Source organism: Ovis canadensis, chromosome 2 (assembly GCF_042477335.2).
Source record: "Ovis canadensis isolate MfBH-ARS-UI-01 breed Bighorn chromosome 2, ARS-UI_OviCan_v2, whole genome shotgun sequence".
Classification (NCBI taxonomy): Eukaryota; Metazoa; Chordata; class Mammalia; order Artiodactyla; family Bovidae; genus Ovis; species Ovis canadensis.
In genome coordinates, this window is record NC_091246.1 from 240537588 (window position 1) to 240560362 (window position 22775).

At 39.9% G+C, this 22775-nt stretch overlaps 1 protein-coding gene across 1 annotated transcript in view; it reads right to left on the bottom strand.

The window, feature by feature from the left end:
* Window positions 1-339: 339 nt before the first annotated feature.
* The window catches only part of ZBTB8A (zinc finger and BTB domain containing 8A), a 58449-nt gene continuing 36013 nt past the window's right edge, over window positions 340-22775 (bottom strand). Inside the window, exons 3-5 of the mRNA XM_069574763.1 lie at window positions 9852-10675; window positions 6462-6631; window positions 340-1872 (exon numbers count right to left, since the gene is read on the bottom strand). Of these exons, the coding sequence (XP_069430864.1) occupies window positions 1540-1872; window positions 6462-6631; window positions 9852-10674 (1326 nt within the window). The 5' untranslated portion in view covers window position 10675 and the 3' untranslated portion in view covers window positions 340-1539. The remainder of the gene's footprint in view (window positions 1873-6461; window positions 6632-9851; window positions 10676-22775) is intronic.

Consider the following 22775-nt stretch of genomic DNA (forward strand, 5'->3'; position numbering starts at 1 on the left):
AATCGTTAATTAAAGAATAAGAGAAAATAATAATATAAAAACTATATTGAGGTATGTCATGGCAGTTAAAAATACAGAGTACTACATGGAGCCTCTCTCTATCAAAATTAAATTAAAAGAAGCTTAATTGGGATAACTTGCCAAGACTTCTATGAAGGACAATTTTTACTTCTAGTATTTAATCTTTACAACTAAAATAATGCTTCTTCACTTTGACTGTAATTTTGGAATGTTTTATAATTTATGTAGGGGAGGAGTTAAAACTTCATTTTGCATCCTAGTAGAAAAGTTTGTTTTAAAAAATTACATAAGCAAAGATGTTTAAAGAACTTAGGAGAATAACTTGTTCAAATAGTTTTATACATAAATTTTACATATAAATAACATAAAAACATGTCAATAGATACTGTAGGGACATTGCTTGACACTTCTTGAATAGCTCTAGTGCAAGGTATTATATGTTGTCGAAGGTGATTAAATTCTTCTTCTTTCATATGTTCTCATTCTCATAGGCTTCTTTTATAATTATTGCAGACTGGTGAGGTTTGACAATTCAAGGAGAGACAGTTGAAAGAGGACTATTTAAAATCAAAACCTGTCCAATCTCTGGTCCCACCACTTACACTTTCTGACCTTAATTTCCTTATTTGTACATTAGAGATAGTGCTATCTACCTTGCTGATTAGGTGGGGAAATGCAAGAAAGAGCACTTTATAAATAATAGAGCAGTATATATATGTAGGAAATTACTCTTAAGAACTGGTAAGAACCTCCAGTTTTCACTTTTTTTTCTTTAGAGAGGAAGATAGCTATATTGACCGATCTTCAAAAACTACGTTGACAATATTAGGTTCCCGCTTTAAGAAAATGATGTCTATATATAATCTCTGGTCAGCTTCTTCTTTTTTTTTTAAATACTGACTACATAAGAGTAACTTCTAATTTAATGACAAAAATTTCAAATATGAATGACTTCAAACATTTAGACTTGCCTTCTGCCATAATCCTAAAACACTTAGGATACTGGAATTATGATAGGTCATTTTAGATCCAAAGTTAACAGAAAGTCTAATTAGTTAAGTCAGGTAGGTTTCCAGACCCTTAAATGTGCTCTGACCTAGTTCCCTGCGAAAATTTAATAGTGGTAGTTTACATGTTTGTGAAATACTTTGAAATTATTTTATATAAAGTTTGGTTGTGGTGAATTTATTGAAAATATTTTCTTTGAAAAAAGTTCCCTAAGTAGATTTTTCAATATATTTTTTTAAAAGGTATTTCTGTAACACAATAAAAGTAAGAGGATTAAATTGTTCATCCAGCGTGTCAACTCAAGCTAGGTCTTTCTTTCTAGTGCAGCAACAGATTTTAGGGCAGTAAAGTTCAGAATGGATACAATGGCCTGTTCAGAAAGCATGCAAGTGGTGTCAGGCCATTACTTTTAAGTTGATCTGAAAATTTGTTGATTAGACTCTGACCGTGGAAAGAGAGTGACACATGAACGTCAGTGTAAGCTGCAGGCCCTGTTGGTTCACATTCCAGCTACCTGATGTTGGGCTTTATTTCCTTTTCTTCTTCTTCTTCACTATCATCCACCTGTTGTATGACCAGATCGGCAGACCCATCCTCGACTATCTCCACGTACGATCTGTTCTCATCTTCACCCATGTGCCATCTGGAATCCTTATCTCCATCTGATGGGGACATAAGATGCTGTTCAGCTTCCAGATCAATGGGGAGGCTGTCTATGCCAACTTCAGCAAGGCACTCATTACAGAGTCTGTAGCGCCTGGTTCCTTCCTGTACCACTTGGCCTGTTAGGTCAGTCACGTGGCGCTTGCATTTTCTGCAGATAAGTTTGCATGCCTGGTGAATCTGTGTAGAGAATTAAATAGCGATTAAAAAAAAAAAGATTTTTCAAAAGCAGAATAGTTTGATATTCTAAGTACCAGTTCATAAATTTAACATGTTCAAAGCCAAGCATTAATATTAAATTAACATCTAGTTTATTAGAAAAAGGTCACAGGTTTTGGTAATAAAGTAATGTCACAGAAATATCAAACACTAGCTTTCTCTAAATTATGTCTATTATGTTTTCATGGTTAATATTACATACTTAATAATTTCACATATCCCTTAATCCAATAGTATTTTTATTTCTGAGGTAAGTGAAGTCGCTCAGTTGTGTCCGACTCTTTGTGACCTCATGGGCTGTAGACTACCGGGCTCCTCTGCCCATGGGATTTTCCAGGCAATAGTCCTGGAGTGGATCGCCATTTCCTTCTCCAGGGGATCTTCCCAACCCAGGGATCGAACCCGGGTCTCCCGCATTGTAGACAGACGCTTTACCATCTGAGCCACCAGGGAAGTCCATATCTGAGGTAACATGGGACATATTTCCAGAATAATAATTGTAAACACTTAATATCTACCATATACTATTCTAAGGACTTTACATATCTTAATTCAGGAGAAAAAACTATTTTGTTATTTTGCTTGAGGAAGAAAAAATAATGTCCCAAATGTAAATTTATAAAAGAATATTTTTTGATGTAAGGATTATTGCCACTTTTATTAATGAAAGATGTTGTAGAAAGAAGACTGGTCTCTCTGCTTCTGTTATTTTCTAATCTTGTCATTTACTAACCATGTATAGTGAAGCAAGTCATTTAAAACAGAAACCTGCCTCCAGGGTGACTGTCAAAGTATTTAGAAACTGGTAAGGTATGGGTACCACGCAAACAGAATAGAAGCTTGATGACCAGAACGGATACTAGTTATAAACAACCAAGATGGTGGTTCTGCTACATATTGGTCTATTACTATTCGCAACCGCTCCCTTATTACCAATAGGGATACACTTCAGTTTGTGTGGACCAAATGAGTTAATATGTGTGAAATGCTTTGCGAAGAGGTTATAATTGATGAATAATTATATATTATAGTTAGTAATAAATAACTTTGTTCAATAACTATCCGAGTAGTAGATTATAGATTCTAGCCTAAAAATTATTGCATAATATTAACTATTTAATGCTAAATTAATATTTATGGCATATTCATTCAGATAAAGTTGGAATGCTATGAAGTAGACCACCAAATACAAGTAATCAAAAAACCCAAGAAAACTAATGCGGTCGGGTAACATAGCTAAGAATATGTATGGGACTAACACTCAGTACACTTATTATCTTCTGCTTAACCACTGACATATTACTCACTAAATGCTGAAAGTACATAATTTAAGTGTATCTTTATTTCTCCTGAGACAGTAGCAGTATTATGGTTATCATCAGGCATTATTCTTGTTATAAAGTTTGGACACAGATTCATGTTCACCCACCTTCAAATCCAACACAATTAAGAAGACAAAGAAATTAAGTGAAACACTGTAATGTTAAAATTGAAAATATTATCATGAACTTGTTATTTTAAAAATACGCATCTTCTAGCTCAGAAAGGGGCTTCCCTCATAGCTCAGTTGGTAAAGAATCTGCCTGCAATGCAGGAGACCCAGGTTTGATTCCTGGTTTGGGAAGATCCCTTGGAGAAGGAAATGGCAATCCACTCTAGTATTCTTGCCTAGAGAATCCCACAGACAGAGGAGCCTGATGGGCTATAGTTCATGGAGTTGTAAGAGTTGGATATGACTTAGTGACTGAACGATCACCAGCTCAGAAAGAATATAAAAAGAATGCCCTAATAACAGTGAGCGCCCTGGGTGTTCAAATGTTGGTTTCTAATTTCATCCCCCACTGAAATGTACCATAGCTCCTTTGAGAAAAGGCTGATTCCAGTTTTGTGTCTGGGGAAGTACAAGACTGGCCTAGGGCTCTTTTAGAGCCAGAAAACTAATTCACTTTGAAAATTTAACGGGTTGTGAGCCAGCTTCAAGGGTACCCACTGCACAAATTTGAAAACCTGAGTATCAAAAAGAATAACTGTTATGGATCCAAACACAATGAATCAATGAAAATTCATGTAATAACACTGTATGTTATTAAAAAAAAAAAAGCCAGAAGAAACTCATACATCATTTGAGGCTACTATTAAATCAACTCCTTACTCTGAAAATTGCTAATTAAAGGGAAATAAACATTTATATGCTTTTTCCTGTAGGAACCCTATTTCAGAGTAACCTAATAGCCCCAGGTGATGAAGAAAAGCTTTACTTTATAGAATTCCAGCTAGTAATACAGAAGGAAGGATAAAATCAGTAAATCATTTCACAACTCCAAGTAAAATTAATCATTTGGACAGAGATTACCAATTGGTATTAATATTATTAAATGAATACTGATGGGGAAATAGTAATATAATACCAAAGTAGTTCCACAGAGATTCTTTTCTAATTATAATGCAATGGTATCATCACCCTAATCCAGAGATCGATTGTAACGGGAATGATGGGTCCACCAGATATTATGTGTCTCCTAAAGTGCTGTGCTGTGCTTAGCTGCTCAGTCATTTCTGACTCATAGCGACCCCATGGACTGTAGCCCACAAGGCTTCACTTGTCCATGGGGCTTCTCCAGGCAAGAATACTGGAGTGGGTTGCAATGCCTTCCTCCAGGGGATCTTCCCAACCCAGGGATCAAAACAGGGTCTCCTGCATTGCAGGTGGATTCTTTACCAGGTGAGCTACCAGGGAAGCCCGTCCTCAGGTGATACAATAAGAAATACATAATTTCTTCCTTGATGAAAGTATTTAACTTGAATCCATTAAGCCTTTAGACTAAACTTCTAGTTTTTGGAAAATGCAGGGGGGATAGAAGGACAAGCTAATTGACACCATGTAGAAGCAAGCAGAGAAACCCAGATGTAGGATATTTTGTAAAACAACTGGCTCAGTAATCTTCCCAGACCAGGGATCAAACCCGTGTCTCAGGCACTGAACCACCAGGGAAGCCTCATGATAAAGTGTTAAGAATGGTACTAGCTAGGTGGTAAATATGATATTTTAATTTTCTTATTCTTACTTCTGTTTATTTTCTTACTTTTTATAATGCATATTTATTGCTTCTGTAATAATAAAAGGTTATTTTAATTTTTGAAAATTTAGCTTCAGAAATTAAGGAAGGCAGAGAGTTTGTTTTGCTCACTGCTGTATATCTAGCATGTAGAAAAGGGTCTGGCCCAGAGTTTGCTCAATATATATTTGTTGAATAAATAACTATAAAGTAATGCACCAAGTGACCCAATGCCCTTCAAAATTAAAAGGAGTTTGTATAAATGGAATGAAAGTATGAATAATACTTTTATTATTATAATACTTATAATACACAGATTTTGAAAAAACTTCTTGCTGCAAGATGAACAGTGGAATAAATCCTGTGTCACTACCTTATTAAACCACCAGAGCACCGAACAGAAAATTCCCTGGGATCTTTCTGACTGTTGACAGCCTACTCCCTGATTGACAGTCGCTCTCTAACCCTTCTTATTCCTTTCCTTGAGGAGACTAGAGAAACTGGAGAGGCGTGATGGAGAGGGCGTAGTGTGGAGAGGTCAGACAGCAGAAACCAGACCGACAGCCTACCAGAAAAGGATTCAAGAGTCACCAGTGGATGCCGAGTTTCTGCAGTGGTGATTCTGACCTAGACATTTTTATAGCTTACGTTGTCTTCAGCTCTGAAATGACTGGGATATAAAAACACGTTAGATTTTAAGTGAATTGAGACGGATATTCAAAAGAACGTCGCTTGGACTTTCCTGGTGGTCCAGCGTCCAGAGTCTGCCTACCAATGCAGGGGACACAGGTTCAGTCCCTCGTCCAGGAAGATTCCACGTGCCACAGGGTGACTGGGCCTGTGCACGACTGCACCTGTGCGCTAGAGCCCCTGCTCCGCAACAAGGGAAGCCTCCCCACACACCATAACAGAAGTAGCCCCTCACAACTAGACAGAGTCTGCTCGAAGCAACGAAGATTCAGCACAGCCAAAGATACATAAGAGCTTTAAAAAAAAGAACATCCCGTACTTCAAGGTTTCAAAGGAGACTAAGAAAATCTGTTTTTAAAAATGTATAGGGACTTCCCTGGTGGTCCAGTGGTTAAGAATACCCCTGCCAATGCAAGGGACAGGGGTTCAATCCCTGGTGCAAGAAGCTCCCACATGTTGGGGGGCACCTAACCCAGTGGGCCACAACTACTGAAGCCTGTTCTCTACAGCCTGTGTTCCACAAGAGAAGCCGCAACAGTAAGAAGCCAGCACACCACAGCTAGAGAGTAGCCCCTGATGGCCGCAGGAGAAAGCCTTCACGCAGCAACAGAGATCCCGAGCAGCCAAAAAATAAAATCAACAAATAAGACAATGCATTATGTGCAAAGTAAAAACATTAAATTAGAAACTTAAAAAGATACTGCAGAGTTATACGAAAAGATTTTCCTAGTAAACTAAATTATCCTAAGGCAGATAAATGCATATATTTCCTAAAAGTGAAACAATGTAAAACCATGTACATACTGTTCGAAAATGGCTACTTAGATGGTCGAGCCGACTAAATCTTTTCCCGCAGGCTTGACAGGGGTAGGGTCTTTCTCCAGTGTGACAACGGAGGTGGCGCTTGAGGTCTGCCTTCCGCTTCACCACATGTGTGCAGTATGGGCACTTGAACCTCATCCTGGGCAGGTCATCTGTCAGGAGACAGTTTGATTAAATCACCAGAAAGTTTGTCATCACAATCCTAATAACATCAAGAATCCAAAAGGGGCTAGAGAGTCCAGTCTCAGAAAGGTAGGCAAAAAGGAGAAGGAAGACATTTAATGAAGACTAGATTGTTGATGTTATCCTAAGTACAGAACTATAACTTCAGGATCTGATTTATTTACAAAGTCTGGGTAATTTACACTGTCCAACTTATCTTTTTATTTAATGTCTTAGAGTCACTAGATTTGAAAAGCAAAGTGGTAGCTGCGTGTTTAATCATTCAATTGTGTCCGACTCTTTACAACCCCATGGACTGTAGCCCACCAGGCTTCTCTGTCCATAAGATTTTCAGGCAAGACTACTGGAGTGGGGTTGCCATTTCCTTCTCCAGGGGATTTTTCCCTGCCCAGCAGTCAAACCCATGTCTCCTGCACTGGCAGGTGGATTCTTTACGATCTTAAAATTGTAGACACACTCCAAAAGTTAAAGTGATCACTGTTTATGTTTTTAAGTAACTCATTTTATTTACACATATTTATCCCCCCTGCTTTTACTTTTCATACAGTTGTACTGCTTTTCTTTCAAAGGTGAAAAAGTTTCAAGGATATTTTACCCTTTAGTTTCAAAACTCATATGGATTCAAAATGTTACTTGTAGTTGAAGGCAAACATCATCAATTTAGTAATAGTTAAATTCAGCTGTCATTACTCATTTTAAAAATTATTTTCTCATTCTTACTGTTATTTTGCTTGTATTTTTTGGCTGTGCTGTGTGGCACATGGGATCTTAGTTCCACCGCCAGGGACTGAACTCTTGCTCCTTGCACTGGAAGTGCAGAGTCTGAACACCTGGACCACCAGGAAGGTCCCCCAGTGGTTCATTATTGAAGTCAGATTTAAATAACCTAGAATGATAAAAGGGCAAAGCCCAAGAAACCATAACTTTTTTGCTGTTTTAAAATACAACAAAGATTTCCCATATTTGCTCTGTTATTTCTGTCTGCCTTGGCCAGTGGTAGAGCGCCTCAGGATTTTCAGTAAGCTCTGCAATATGATACAATCTTAAGTATTTTCATGGTAGCATCCTACAGGAAAATGTGATCAGTAAAAGTCAATCGGGATGAATATTATTTTTAAATGTTATCTACAACAAGATTATTTTCTAAAATTTATATCACAACCAGGGAAATGTGAATATTGACTGGCTTTTAGTGATATTAAGGACTTGTTAATTTTATTTACATATGATGATAATGGTATTGTAGTTTTTTAAGTTTATATTTTAGGGACACATTCTGAAATATTTACAGATGAAGACATATGATGTTTGAGATTTACTTAAAAAGGGGAAGACCTGGAGAAGGAAATGGCAACCAACTCCAGTATTCTTGCCTGAAAAGTCCCATGGACAGAGGAGCTTGGTGGGTCCAAAGGGTCACAAAGAGTTGGACATGACTGAACAAAGCAGAGCAGACATACAGTGGATGCTGTTCTAAAATAATGTACATAAAAATTGTTTGTATTCTGAATATCCTATGTACAATAAAAGATTATTAAAATAAAAAGGGGGAAGAGTCAGGAGCAGAGGTACAAGACTGGTCATGAATGGGACTGGGTAATAATGGGTGCATGGGGTTAATTATAGTATTCTCTGTACTTATATATATATATTTGGAACTTTTCTAAAATTAAAAAATTTAAATATATAGTCTAAATATTATGCTCTGCAGTTTAATTTTATCACAATTTTCCTTTAAATTCACATGTAAACTATTAAGCATGGCTTCCCTGATAGCTCATTTGGTAAAGAATCTGCCCGCAATGCAGGAGACCCCAGTTCAATTCCTGGGTTGGAATGATCCGCTGGAGAAGGGATAGGCTACCCACTCCAGTATTCTTGGGCTTCCCTTGTGGCTCAGGTGGTAAAGAATCTGCCTGCAATGAGGGAGACCCTGGGTTGGGAAGATCCCCTGGAGAAGGAAAAGGCTACCCATTCCAGTATTCTGGCCTGGAGAATTCCATGGACTGTACAGTCCGTAGGATCGCAAAGACTGGGACGTGACTGAGCAACTTTCACTTTCACTTTTCAAACTACTAAGCAAATCTGCTAACGATTAATTGGGGGGACTAGATGATATGCCAGAGAAGGCAATGGCACCCCACTCCAGTAATCTTGCCTGGAAAATCCCATGGATGGAGGAGCCTGGTGGGCTTCAGTCCATGGGGTCGCTAAGAGTCGGACACGACTGAGCGACTTCACTTTCACTTGGCAACCCACTCCAGTGTTCTTGCCTGGAGAATCCCAGGGACGGGGAGCCTGGTGGGCTGCCATGTCTGGGGTCGCACAGAGTCGGACACGACTGAAGCAACTTAACAGCAACAGCAACAGATGATATGCATTTCTAATCTTTGTTCTCTACTTTGAAACTATCAGCCTACATAATCTCTCTGCATTTTAATATCATAGAAATGAGATATCTCATGGTGTTGCACACAGAATTACAGTATAAATGTTATGTTTTTAAAAATTATGCATTAAAAAATAAAAAAAATTAAAAAATAAAAATTATGCATTTATATCTTAATAAAGTCAGATTTAATTTATTTTAGGTATTAGGGCTGTAAACCTTTGCCAATATGCATGATTGCTCTATTTAATTTTTCTATATAAAAATACTCCTCCTGAGTGAATACTCAGAAGAAAAATAAACTAGTTAAAGTGAAAGTGTGATGTATAACTGAATCACTTTGCTGTACATCTGAGACTAACACAATACTGTTAATCAGCTGTTCTCTAATATAACTTTAAAAAAATAAATTGAAAATATGTTTCTTAAGGACTGAGCCATTTAAAAAATAAATTAAAAATATGTTTCTTAAGGATTGAGCCATTTACAAAAGAATTTTAAACATCTAACAGTAATCTAATAATCTACAGAAAAGCAGGTCTGGAAAATCATGGGTTTCTGACCCTCAGAACTCTATTGTTTTGACTTACTAAATTTATCAATATTTTAATTTTAAAAATTAACCTTTTATGTATAGAAGTCCTTCTCTTCATTAGAGAAGTATGACCTTTTAAAAAGAAAAAAAAAAAAAAAACCAGACTTGGTTCAACTGCCCTAAAACCAAGGGCATGTTGAGACAGGATTGATTTACATTGGAGTCTTGGAACCTGACTGAAAGGACTAATTCTCTATTTGGGTACCTGGAAAACTTCTTGACGTGACATCAGATCCTTGACCATACTGATAGCTAACAGGAGTAGAGTCCATTTCGGCATTCATCTGCGCCTGTTCTTCAGACTGGGAAACGTGGCTGGAAGAATCAGATGTCCGTGCTTCTCGCTTGCTTGACTTATAATGAGTCATTTCAGAAGGCTGTGACAACCTCAAATGTTTGGACTTTTTAATGGAATCTTTCCTTTGTTCATGCTTGGTCAGAGGCTGTTGAGTATTCCTTTGGGAGGCTGGGTGGTAATTATACTTACTCCAAGATTTCCCGCTTATTATACCTGCTCCTTGATCTGGGCTTAGGTGAGAACGAGGAGAACTGCTTTCATCTTGCCAGCCACTGCTATAAAAAGAGGAGCGTTCTACACCATTAGAACTGGCATCTTTATCAGAGAGGCTGAAATAGCGATCCTTTTCTTTCTCACTAATGTCTAACGAAGATTTAATAAAGGTCTTACATACACTGATGACATCAGTCATCTGAAGGAAGCTAGCAGCTGACATCACTTCTATGACATTCTGACCTGTGAGAGAGAGCTTGCCGGAATAGACAAAGTCCAGGATAACTGTAAAAGTGTCAGGAGAGAAGGCCTGAAACGTTGCTGTGGTTGGCTGACTTGTCTCCTTGGAGTTCTGAGAAAGGAGCATTTTAAAGTAGCCGCTACTAGCAAATAAGACATTTCGATGGGCTTTGAAGACCTTCCCTTCAACCAGAATACTGCAGTCACAAAATACATCCTGCCTGCGCTGCTCATTCAGTTGTTGCAGGAGGTGAGACTGATGAGAGGAGATCTCCATTCTAGAGAAGAAAAGACACAGTGGTTACCAACACTGGAGTAACACTGCTTCTCTAAGATGAGCCAAGTGAAATGACAGAAACCTCTGTCCTTTTTCCGTTAAAAACACTTCTCCTTAGAGAATATCATCTCCCAGACACAGAAGATAATAGGTTTTAGGATACCATGTAATACTTCTTTTATGTGGAAACTTAGTTCCCTGACCAGGGATCGAACCCATGCCCCTGGCAGTGGAAGTGTAGAGTCTTAACCACTGGACAGGCAGCGAAGTCCCTACTCTACTCTCGTGCGTGAGTGCTCAATCATGTCTGACTCTGAGACTCCATGGACTGAAGCCCACCAGGTTCCTGTGTCCATGGGATTTTTCCAGGCAAGAATACTGGAGTGGGTTGCCATTTCCTTCTCCAGGGGATCTTCTTGACTCAGGGATGGAACTGGCATCTCCTGCGTCTCTTGCATTAGCAGGCAGATTCTTTACCACTGAGCCACTTGGGAAGTCCTCTGACTATTTGCGATCCCATGGACTATAGAGTCCATGGAATTCTTCAGGCCAGAATACTGGAGTGGATAGCCATTCTCTTTTCCAGGGGAATCTTCCCAACCCAGGGATCGAACCCAGGTCTCCCTCATTGCAGGCAGATTCTTTACCAGCTGAGCCACCAGGGAAGGGTAGTTAATTCTACTCTTAGTTGTTTGATTTTTAGACAATTATTTGTTCAGTCATAGAACCTGGCTTGAGCATCTTCTATAAATCAGGCCTTCTGCTATATGGTAAATTAAATAGGCTTCTTTCTTGCATCTTATGTAGTTTTTGACCTAAAGGGAGTATCAGCATTAAACAAATATTCATGTGGAGTTATAAATGACAAGTGCTAAGACAGAAGGAGGTTACTCTTGGTATAAAAGTATAAACTAGTTTAGATTGGGATGGAGTGTGTTAGGGAAGGTCTCAGAGTGTGACCTCTCTGAGAAGTGCTAAGACAGAAGGAGGGTGCTCTTGGTATAAAAGTATAAACTAGTTTAGATTGAGATGGAGTGTGTTAGAGGACTCAGAGTGTGACCTCTCTGAGAAGTCACATTTAAGTTGAGACCTCAAAGGCATAATTAAGTTGAGACCTCAAAGGCATAATTAGCCAGGTGAAGAATGAAGGGAGATGATTTCTGACCTCAGCAAAATGGTGGTCTAGAAAGTATTGAAACTTCTGGTCACAAATCTCTAGAGATGCTAGCTAAAATTCAGTCAAAACTTTAAAGGTATGGTTGAGTTGCTGGGGCAGCAACATGGGCTCTGGTTTTCATCAGTAACAGAAACTGGAACTCTCTAGTCAAGGCTATGGTTTTTCCTGTGGTCATGTATGGATGTGAGAGTTGGACTGTGAAGAAGGCTGAGCGCCAAAGAATTGATGCTTTTGAACTGTGGTGTCGGAGAAGACTCTTGAGAGTCCCTTGGACTGCAAGGAGATCCAACCAGTCCATTCTGAAGGAGATCAGCCCTGGGATTTCTTTGGAAGGAATGATGCTAAAGCTGAAGCTCCAGTACTTTGGACACCTCATGCGAAGAGTTGACTCATTGGAAAAGACTCTGATGCTGGGAGGGATTGGAGGCAGGAGGAGAAGGGGACGACCGAGGATGAGATGGCTGGATGGCATCATGGACTTGACGGACGTGAGTCTGAGTGAACTCCGGGAGTTGGTGATGGACAGGGAGGCCTGGCGTGCTGCGGTTCACGGGGTCGCAAAGAGTCGGACACGAGTGAGCGACTGAACTGAACTGAACTGAAGGGTTCAACCTTATTGAAAATGGAATAGTAAACTTTGCCCCTAAGTCCAGAGAAAAAGCAAAGAAAGCTTGTCTTGGTTGAGAGGAAAAAAGTCCCTAGGTGAGATATCAAATCCAAGGTTGTGCTTTGTGAAGTTCTGGAGTCCAAATTCATTTTGCTTGCTTGGTGTGGAAAACCTCAAGCTGAAAAATTAACATGGGAATGAGTCTTGGGCTGGTGGTGTCCGTGGGGACACCTTGCAGAAGCAAATGCCAAACTGCTTAGGAGGGAAGCTCTCAGAACCCCAAAAAAGTGAAAGTGTTAGTCACTCAGTCATGTCTGACTCTCTGGGACCCCATGGACTGTAGCCCGCCAGGTTCCTCTGTCCACAGAATTCTCCAGGCAAGGATACTGAACCAGGTGGAAAATAAGCTCTGCTTAAACTGAACTCAAAGTCATTCTCTTCGCTATATAGAGTGGCTGGCTCATTTCCAGTATTGTACCACCACGATGTCTAATATCTCCTACCTTAAAAACTCCCCTTGATGGTCCAGTGGTTAAGAATCCGCCTGCCAATGCAGGCGACACAGGTTTGATCCCAGGTCCAGGAAGATTCCACATGCCTCAGAGCAACTGAGCCCGTGCACCACAACTACTGAGCCACCGCGCTCTAGAGCTCCGCAACAAGAGGCCACCACAATGAGAAGCCTGTGCACGGCTCAGAGTAGACTCCACTAGCTGCTGCTACAGAAAGTTTACGTAAAGCAGTGAAGACCCAGTATAGCCAAACAAACAAAAAAAATAACAAAAACATAATAAGCTCCCATTGATTTCATATCTATTTCTAGCCAGAAATAGATTTCTACTCCAAGTAGATTTCTACTCCATTTCTCTGCTTGCCTTACAGAAAATTCATTGAAACAGTTTTTGTCTTGTTTTTTTTCATTTGCTAGCTTCATTGCTCCTATTCTCATCAGGTTTTCATGCCCATCCATCAAAACCCATTTTTTGGAAAGACCATTATTAGTAACTTGCACGTTGTCAGATCCAGTGGTCACTTCTTTGTCCTCGTTTCACTGACCCAGTGGATCATTCTTTTCAACCTGAAACCCTTGTTTCACTTACTTGGCTGCCAGGATACCACTCCTTCATGGTTCTTCAACTGCCCACTCCTCAGGCTCCTCTCCTGATTCTTCCTCGTCTAATCTCTAAGTGCTATGGGATTCAGGACATGCTACCCCCAAATATGGCAACTTGCTAGTGAATGTTATGAACTGAAGGAGTCTGAGTAAATAGGCAGAAGCAGAAAGGTCACTCTGATACCCCCTCCCCTCTCTGCTGCATCAGATCACAAATCCCAGGTGAGAGGTGTCCTCCCTAGACACAGAGGAAAGGAGCCTCCTTATCTCAGGAAATGAAGGGATGCTGAGAAGAATCTGGACAAACAGGCTGTACTGAGTGTCCCCAGTTCACTGAGTTTACCTCTTATTCCTTATCTACCACATTCTTTCCCACGACTGTCCACTCTTCATCAAGCCTAGCAAAAAACACACAGATCTGTCTCTTTGGGTCTTCATTTCCTTCTGAAGCCTACCTACTTTGAGTAAATTCATATACATTTCTCCTGCTAATCTGTCACTTTAATTTTCAGACACAGGCGAGGAGGAAGGTCAAGGAAAATTTTTTCTCCTCTATAGCTGGAATGTCCTTGGCCTCAGGCTCAGACCTTTCCTCTACTTATATCATTCCCTATGTGATCTCATCCAGGCTCATAGTTTTAAATACCATCTTTGAGCTTATAACTCACAGATTTACACATCTAGCCCTGACGTCTTCCCTGAGCCCCAGACTTTTATATTTATGTGCATCACCACTTAGATATTTAATAGGCATCCTGAGCTCAACATATCCAAAACCATACTCTTCATACATCCTCATCTTAAACCTGCCTTTTCTATGGTCTTATCCATCCCAGGAAATGGTAACTTCACCCCACTTATTCAGACCCAAAGCATTAAGAGTCATCTTTGATTCGGTGTTGTCAGCTTTACCTTCAAAATAAATCCAAATCCTACCACTTCTGTCCACTACTGCAGATACCACTTCAGTCCGCCACCTATTATCAACAGCCTCCAAACTGCACATGGTAGGTGGTCAAAATGTGTTGGTTGAAACAATGAATAAATAAGTAGTCAAGTTAGGACTGAGTAATAGGTAGAAGTAACTGATTTGAAGTGAAATTGGCAGAATTTTAAATACTTTTTGGTACATACAAAGAAATATTTAACAAATATTGGTCATTTGTTAGTAACAGGAACTACTTAAAGAATCAGAATCCCCAAATCTTAAAAATGAAGATATCCTTAAAAAACCATGGGACATCTCTGCACAAGAAGTTTTCCTAAGCTAGGTAAGGAAAACCTGATATAAATTCTGGTGCCATAAATACCAATTTAGGCATTTGCTGACCATGCAGCTTCATTTGGACATTGGAAAGACCTGGGGTGCCAGCATCTTCAAGGTTTTCTTGTTGAGTGTTGTCTTCAAGAAGTTGCTTTTTTCTTGTCCTCCTTATAGTTAACCTTGATGTCATGGAATCATCCTTCACAAAGTGCAGATTTTCTCCAGGCTGCATAATATTCAAATTATGCTTATGCCATAATTATCATGTTAAAAAATAACCATGGATTAAAGACCTAAATGTGGAACTGGACACTTTTAATATAAAACTTTCAGAGGAAAACATAGGCAGAACATTCTCTGACATAAATCACAGCAATATCTTTTTTTATCTGTTTTCCAGAAGAATGGAAATAAAAATAAACAAGTGGTACCTACTTAAACTCAAACCTTTTGCATAGCAAAGGAAACAATAAACAAAATGAAAAGACAACACATGAATTGGGAGAAAATATTAATATTTGCAAATGATGTGACTGATATGGGATTAGTCTCCAAAATTTACATACAGTTTATGACACTTAACAGCATCAAAACAAACAGTCCACTTAAAAAATGGGTAAGAGACCTAATAATCTCTTCTCCAAAGAAGACCTGAAAGTGAAAGTCACTCACTTGTGCCCAGCTCTTTGCGACACCATGGACTGTATAGTCCATGGAATTCTCCAGGCCAGAATACTGGAGTGGGTAGCTGTTCCCTTCTCCAGGGAGTCTTCCCAACCCAGGGATTGAACCCAGGTCTCCCGCATTGCAGGAGGATTCGTTACCAGCTGAGCACAAGGGAAGCCCAAGAATACTGGAGTGGGTGAACCTATCCCTTCTCCAGCAGATCTTCCCGACCCAGGAATTGAACTGGACTTCTGCATTGCAGGCAAATTCTTTACTAGCTGAGCTAAAGAAGACAAACAGATAGTCAATAGGCACATGAAAAGATGTTCAACATCCCTAATTACTAAAGAAATAGAAATAAAAACTATAACACTTCTCTTTAAGCCACTCAGAATGGCTATCATCAAAAAATTCACAAACAGTAAGTGCTGGAAAGGTTGTGGCGAGAAGGGAACCCTCCTACACTGTTGGTGGGAATGTAAATTGGTACAGCCACTATGGAGAACAGTATGGAGGTTCCTAAAAACACTAAAAATAGAGCTACCAAATGACCCTGCAATCCAGCTCCTGGGCATGTATCTGCAGATAAACATGATCCAAAAGGATACATGCACATCTGTGTTCACTGAAGCACTGTTTACAATAGCCAAGACATGGAAGCAACCTACATGTCCATGGACAGAGGAATGGATAAAGAAGATATGGTACAAACGTACAATGGAATATTACTCAGCCTTCTTTCCATTCAAAACAAAGAAATAATGCCATGTGCAGCAACACGGATGGACCTAGTGAGTGTCATACTGAGTGAAGTCAGTCAGACAAAGAGAAATATCATATGATATCCCTTATATGTGGAATCTAGAAAGAAATGATACAAATGAACTTACTTACAAAACAGAAAGAGACTCACAGACTTATAGAAGGAATTTATGGTTGCTGGGGGGAAGGGGTAGTTAGGGAGCTTGGGAAGGACACATACACACTTCTATATTTAAAATGGATAACAAACAGGATCTAATAATGTGTAGCCCATGGAACTCTACTCACTGTTATGTGACATCCTGGATGGGAGGGGTTTTGGGAAGAATGGATACATGTATGGAGGTAAAGAACCCGCCCGCCAATGCAGGAGACTTAGGAGATGCAGGTTCAGTCCCTGGGCTGGGAAGATCCCCTGGAGGAGGACATGAAAACTGCTCCAGTATTCTTGCCTGGAGAATCCCAAATCCCATGGACAGAGGAGCCTGGCAGGCTACAGTCCACAGGGTCACACAGAGTCTGAAGCGACTTAGCATGGCACAGCATGGAGGGTTCCCAGGTTGTGAAGTGGTAAAGAATCTGGCTGCCAATGCAGGAAACACAAGAGACGCAGGTTCAATCCCTGGGTTGGGAAGATCCCCTGGAGTAGGAAATGGCAACCTACTCCGGTATTCTTGCCTGGAAAATTCCATGGAGCCTGAGAGCTACAGTCCATCAGGTCACAAACAGTTGGACACGACTGAGTGACTGAGCCTGCACACGAGCACGGATACAGGTATGGCTGAGTTCCTTCACTGTTCACCTAAAACTATCACAACACTGTTAATCCTCTATACCCCAATACAAAAGAAAAAGTCCAAAACAAACAAACAAACCCAAATAACCATTATATTTAAGATGTAATTTTTAAAATGGCACTTCATATCTTACACAACACTTTTCTCTCCTAGAATGAATGTGTGGAGTGTCTAATCTGAACAGAGCAGCCAGAGCAACCTTTCTACAATGCAAGTGAAATCAAGTCACTTCTCTGCACGAAACCCTCCAAAGTTCCCCATCCGACCCCAAAGTGCCTCTCTTGACCTGCGAGGCCCTACACCATCTGCGCCCTGTCCCTCGCAGTACCCCTCTGCCCGCATCTCCTCTGCTCTAGCCCTCACACACCGCATTCCAGCTCCAAAGCTCATTCCCAAACATGTAAGGCAAGTTCCTGCCACGAAGCCTTGTGGTACTATTCCCTCTGCTTGGAAATTCTTCCCCCAGATACACACATAGCTCTCATTCTCACATTTCTGATCTCTGCTAAAATGTCACCTTATCAGAGGGGCTTTCCTTTACCATTCTATGCAGCTCCCCCTACTCTTTATCCACTTATTTGATTACTCTCTGTTTTCTCCTTAAACTTAAGGTCCTGCAGAGATGCAGAGAGTTTGCCTGTTTTGTTTACTTATATCCCCAGGTCCCCCTGTACAGCACTTGAGCACACAACAGGTGCTTAATCAATCCTGTTGAATGAAAGAGTCAAAAATATTAAAAGATATAAAGAAGAATTAGCAGGCATGACAAGCAGGGAATTAGAACCCCCCAAATTTGAGTAAAACAGAATAAAAATCTAATAGGCAATTAAATAAGCATGTTTAAAATGATCAAAGATAAAATGTGACATACACTAGCATATAGTCATGAACACAGACACTAGAACCAGGTAGCTTGACTGAAAGTCTGGCTCTTTCACTTAATAGCTATGTGAACGTGGGCAATGTATTAATATTTAACCTTTGTATCGCTGTTTCCTTATCTGTAAAATAGAAGCAAAAATAGCATTTATTTCATAGGATTACTGTGAGGATTGAATGAGTTGAAGGACTGGGTTAGCCAAAAATTCTCTCAGGTTTTTCCGCAACATCGGCTGCAAAAATCCAAATGAACTTTTTGGCCAACCCAATATCTAGAGCACTTGAAACAGTGTTTGGGACATAGTAAGTATTTCACAAATGTAGTTCTTTGTGAGGTACTACTTTAGCTATTCTTTTACTTTATTATTATTATGCACAAGAATGGGGAGAAAAAAGAAAAGGCAGGTTTGAAAAGGAATCAAATGAACATATGAAAAACGTAAGTAATGAAATTAAAACACCTCATGCTGCAAGATGAGTGCCCCATGTGCAGCTTCACGTCCACATTCCTGGCAGGAAGAAGGTGAAAAGACAAAAGGCAATTACCAGGCAATTTTAATCTTTTTTATTAGGGGAAAAAAAAAAAAGTTTTTTCTAGATGCCACCTCCAGGGAACTTGCAACTCGATGACTAGAATCATGTCACCTAGTCTCTAGGTGCGCACTTTCACTAATGGTATAGATCAATTTCTACTTCTCAGCTTTTGCCAACACTTAATATCATCAGACTTTTAAAATTCTGCCAATCTCATGGACATACTGCTGCTGCTGCTGCTAAGTCACTTCAGTCGTGTCCGACTCTGTGTGACCCCATAGACAGCAGCCCACCAGGCTCCCCCGTCCCTGGATTCTCCAGGCAAGAACACTGGAGTGGGTTGCCATTTCCTTCTCCAATGCATGAAAGTGAAAAGTGAAAGTGAAGTCGCTCAGTCGTGTCCGACTCTTAGCGACCCCATGGACTGCAGCCCACCAGGCTCCTCCGTCCATGGGATTTGCCAGGCAAGAGTACTGGAGTGGGGTGCCATTGCCTTCTCCAACAAAACATACAATGGTATGCTATTGCTTTTATTTGAATGGGCTGAACAACTTTTAATGTTTGTTGACCTTGATTAAGTGAATTTCTTTGCCCATTACAATGTTGCTAAGTACCACTGCATAACAGCTAACTACCAAAACAATGTTATACAATAATTAAGTATTCATTTAGCTCATGTGCTTGTGGGTTAAATGTGGCAGCTTGTCTGAAGTGGCTGTTACTCCATGGTCTGACATCTTCCTCCCAGGACTAGTAGGCCAGCCTGGACAATTTCTTCTCACAGCAATGGCTAAAGGACATAAACCCAAGTGGAACTACATGAGGTCTCTTCAAGCTTAGGCTTGCAGCTGCCACTGTGTCACATGCGCCACGTCCTAACAGACTAAAGCAAATCACATGGCCGAATCTAAAGTACAGAGGAGAAATATCTCCTGGTCTGTTAGTGGGAAGAACTGCAAAATCATACAGCAAAGAGTGTGAATGTTGGTAGAGGGTGATGAACTGGGGCAATAATGCTGTCTACACAATATCCTTTCTTATTTTTTAAGTTGGTTATCTTCTTCTTATTGATTTATAGGTATTCTTTATATATCCAACAAACTAATTGTTTATTGGTTATAAGTCTTGCACATATCGTCTCCCATCTGTGGTCTGTCTTTTTAACTCCCTTAACGGTGGAGTTTTTATTAAACAGCAGCTTTTAGTGTTAGTATGGTCAAATGCATCAGTCTGTTAACGTGCTTTCTCTATCTTGTTTGAGAAATCCCTATCTCAAGGACATAGAGTTTGTTTTTTTTTTAATTAACAAAGTTCTGTTTCTCACTTTTAGGGTTTTAACCAACTATTGATTTTGCATATGGTATTCTAATATTTTTCATAAAGATACCAATCTTTCTGGCACTATTTATTGAACAGAAAATCCTTTCCCTGCTAATTTGTAATGCTACTTCTGTTATACATCTAGTTTCCATAAATTCATGGGTCTATTTCTAAGCTCCTTTTTTGGTTCAATTCATCTATTTCTCTCCCCCAATACTGCACAGCTTTAATTACTAAAACTCTAAATTGAGTTTAAATTTAAACTCCAAATTTAAACTAAATTTAGAAAACTAAAACTCTCCCTCATAAGTCTTCTTCAAATAACATTAAAAAATATGATTGTCTCTTGTTCATCTATAGAAAAATTATGATAAGCTTATCATATTTCACTTTTAAAATATCCTATAGGGATTATTTCTGGAATTGAATTTAGAGATTATGTGAGACCATACATCTTTATAATACTGAGTCTTTTTCTTAAAAAATATTCTTTCTTTTTTTTTCCTTGGCCACACTTCACAGCACGTGGAACTTCCCCAACTAGAGACTGAACCTATGCCCCCTGCCATGGAAGCATGGAGTCAATCACGGGACTGCCAGGGAAATACCTCTACTATTGTCCTATTATCCATGAATATGGTATAAGTCACCACTCATTTAGGTCTTCCTGCATATTCTTCAGTAATGTTTCCTTATTTTCTTTATGATCTTGAATGTTTTTTGTTAGATTTATTTCTGTTGCTTATAGGTTTTATTGCTATAGTGAATGGGCTAGTAGGCTTCATGGGCTGAGTGGAAATGCTGCTAAAATCTTACCATTAAGAATGTTTCGGGGCTTCTCTGGTGGTTCAGTGGTAAAAGAATCCACCTGCCAATATAGAAGACAGGGGTTTGATCCTTGGTCCGGGAGGATCCCACGTGCCATAGAGCAACTAAGCCTGGGCACAACTATTGAGCCTGTCTTCGGGAGCCAAGGGATTGCAACTACTGAGCCATGTGCAGCAACTACTGAGCCCACCAGTCCTAGATCCCACGTTCCCCAACAAGAGAAGCCCGCACAGTGAGAAGCCTGTACACCACAAGGAGAGAGAAGCCCCTGCTCATCACAACGAGAGAGAAGCCTGAGCAGCAACAAAGACCCAGAACAGCCAAAAATAAACAAACACATTAATTAAAAATCGGTATCGTAAATGAGTGCTAAATTGTATTGAATGCTTATTCTGTATTTATATGCTTTTTTCTCTTAATCTGGCTATTGGTTTCCTAGGGCTGCTGTTAACAAAATACCATCAACTGGGTGACTTAAAACAACAGAAACATCCTGTCTCACAGTCTGGAGTCTATCTAGAGATCTGAAATCAAAGTCAGCAGGGCCAGGCTCCCTCTGAAATCTTTAAGAGAGGAGCCCTTCTTTGCTTTTCCCTGTCTTCTGGTGGCCCCAAGTGTTCCTCAGCTTGCGGCTGCAGAACCTCCACCTTTGCTGCATCTTCACAGGGCTATCTTCTCCCTGTGTGTCTCTGTGTCTCCACAGGGAGATCTCTCCTGTATCGTCACAATGTCTTCTTATAAGGACCCTAGTCATTTTGAATGAAAGAGCCATACTCCAGTATGACCTCATCTTGATTAATTACACCTGTAACAACCCTACTTTCAAAGACAGTACTGTAGGTTCGGACTTCAATATATCTTTTTAGGAGGAACACAATTCAACCCATAACAATCTATTAAAATGACATATTACATTAATGGATTTTTTGGATATTGAATCATCTTTGCATTCCTGGAATACACACTAACCCAGTCTTTATTTTTCTATTTATTTAGAGGCTGAAAAGATAAATCTTCTGCTTTTTCAATTTTCCAATAATATATGTATAAACCAAGTAGTGGGTTGAATACTGTCCCTTCAAAATTCATGTCTACCTGGAAGCTCAGGATGTAACCTTATTGGAAAGAATGTCTCTGCAGATATAATTAGAATGAACTCATACTGGATTAGAGCATGCGTTCTAGGTTACTTCAGTCATGTCCGACTCTTTGTGACCCCATGGACTGTAGCTCTCCAGGCAAGAATAATAGAGTGGGTTGCCATGCCCTCCTCCAGAGGATCTTCCCAACCCAGGGATCAAACCCGTGTCTGTCATGTCTCCTGGATTGGCAGGCGGGTTCTTTACCACTAGCACCACCTGGGAAGCCCATACTGGATTAGGGTGGGCCCTAAGTCCAATGACTGGTGTCCTTATACCAAGAAGAGAGGATGCATAAATACACACAAGAAAGAAAAGCCACGTGAAGAGGTAGAGATTGGAGTTATGCAACTCCAAGTCAAGGAATACCTGCAACCACCAGAAGCTGGAAGGATTCTCCCTGGAGCTTTGGAGGGAGTGTGGCCTTGCTGACACTTTGGTTTCTGACTTCCAGTCTCCAGACTGAGAGAATAAATTTCAGTTGTTTTAAGCCACCCACTTTGTGGTGCTTTGTTGTAGCCTACCCTAGGAAGCTAATATAAACTGCATGAAATTGCCAATATCAAACTGTAATAAATAAAAACAGTAGTTTCACTTAGTTGACCTAAATCTTGATTTAAAATGAACTGGTGAGGGGCTTCCCTAGTGGTCCAATGGTTGACTCTATGCTCCCAGTGCAGGGGTCCCGAGTTCGTTCCTTGGTCAGGGAACTCAATCTCACATGTTGCAACTAAAAGTTTGTGTGCTGCAACTAAAGATCCTGCATGTGGCAACCGAGACTGAAGACCTCGTGTGCCACAACTAAGACCCAGCACAGCCAAAAAAAAAAATAAATATTTAAAAAAAAATAAATGAATTGGTGAAAAGGGAAAGTATTTGTTTCCATATTAACGGAAGAAGCTGTAGCTATTTAAAGTTGCTATTCTAACTGTTTCAAAGGGCACTTTTGGTTACCAGCTTGTTATGTAATTTCCCTTCTGTTTACTCAATATTCTATTCCTACTACTCCCCCTA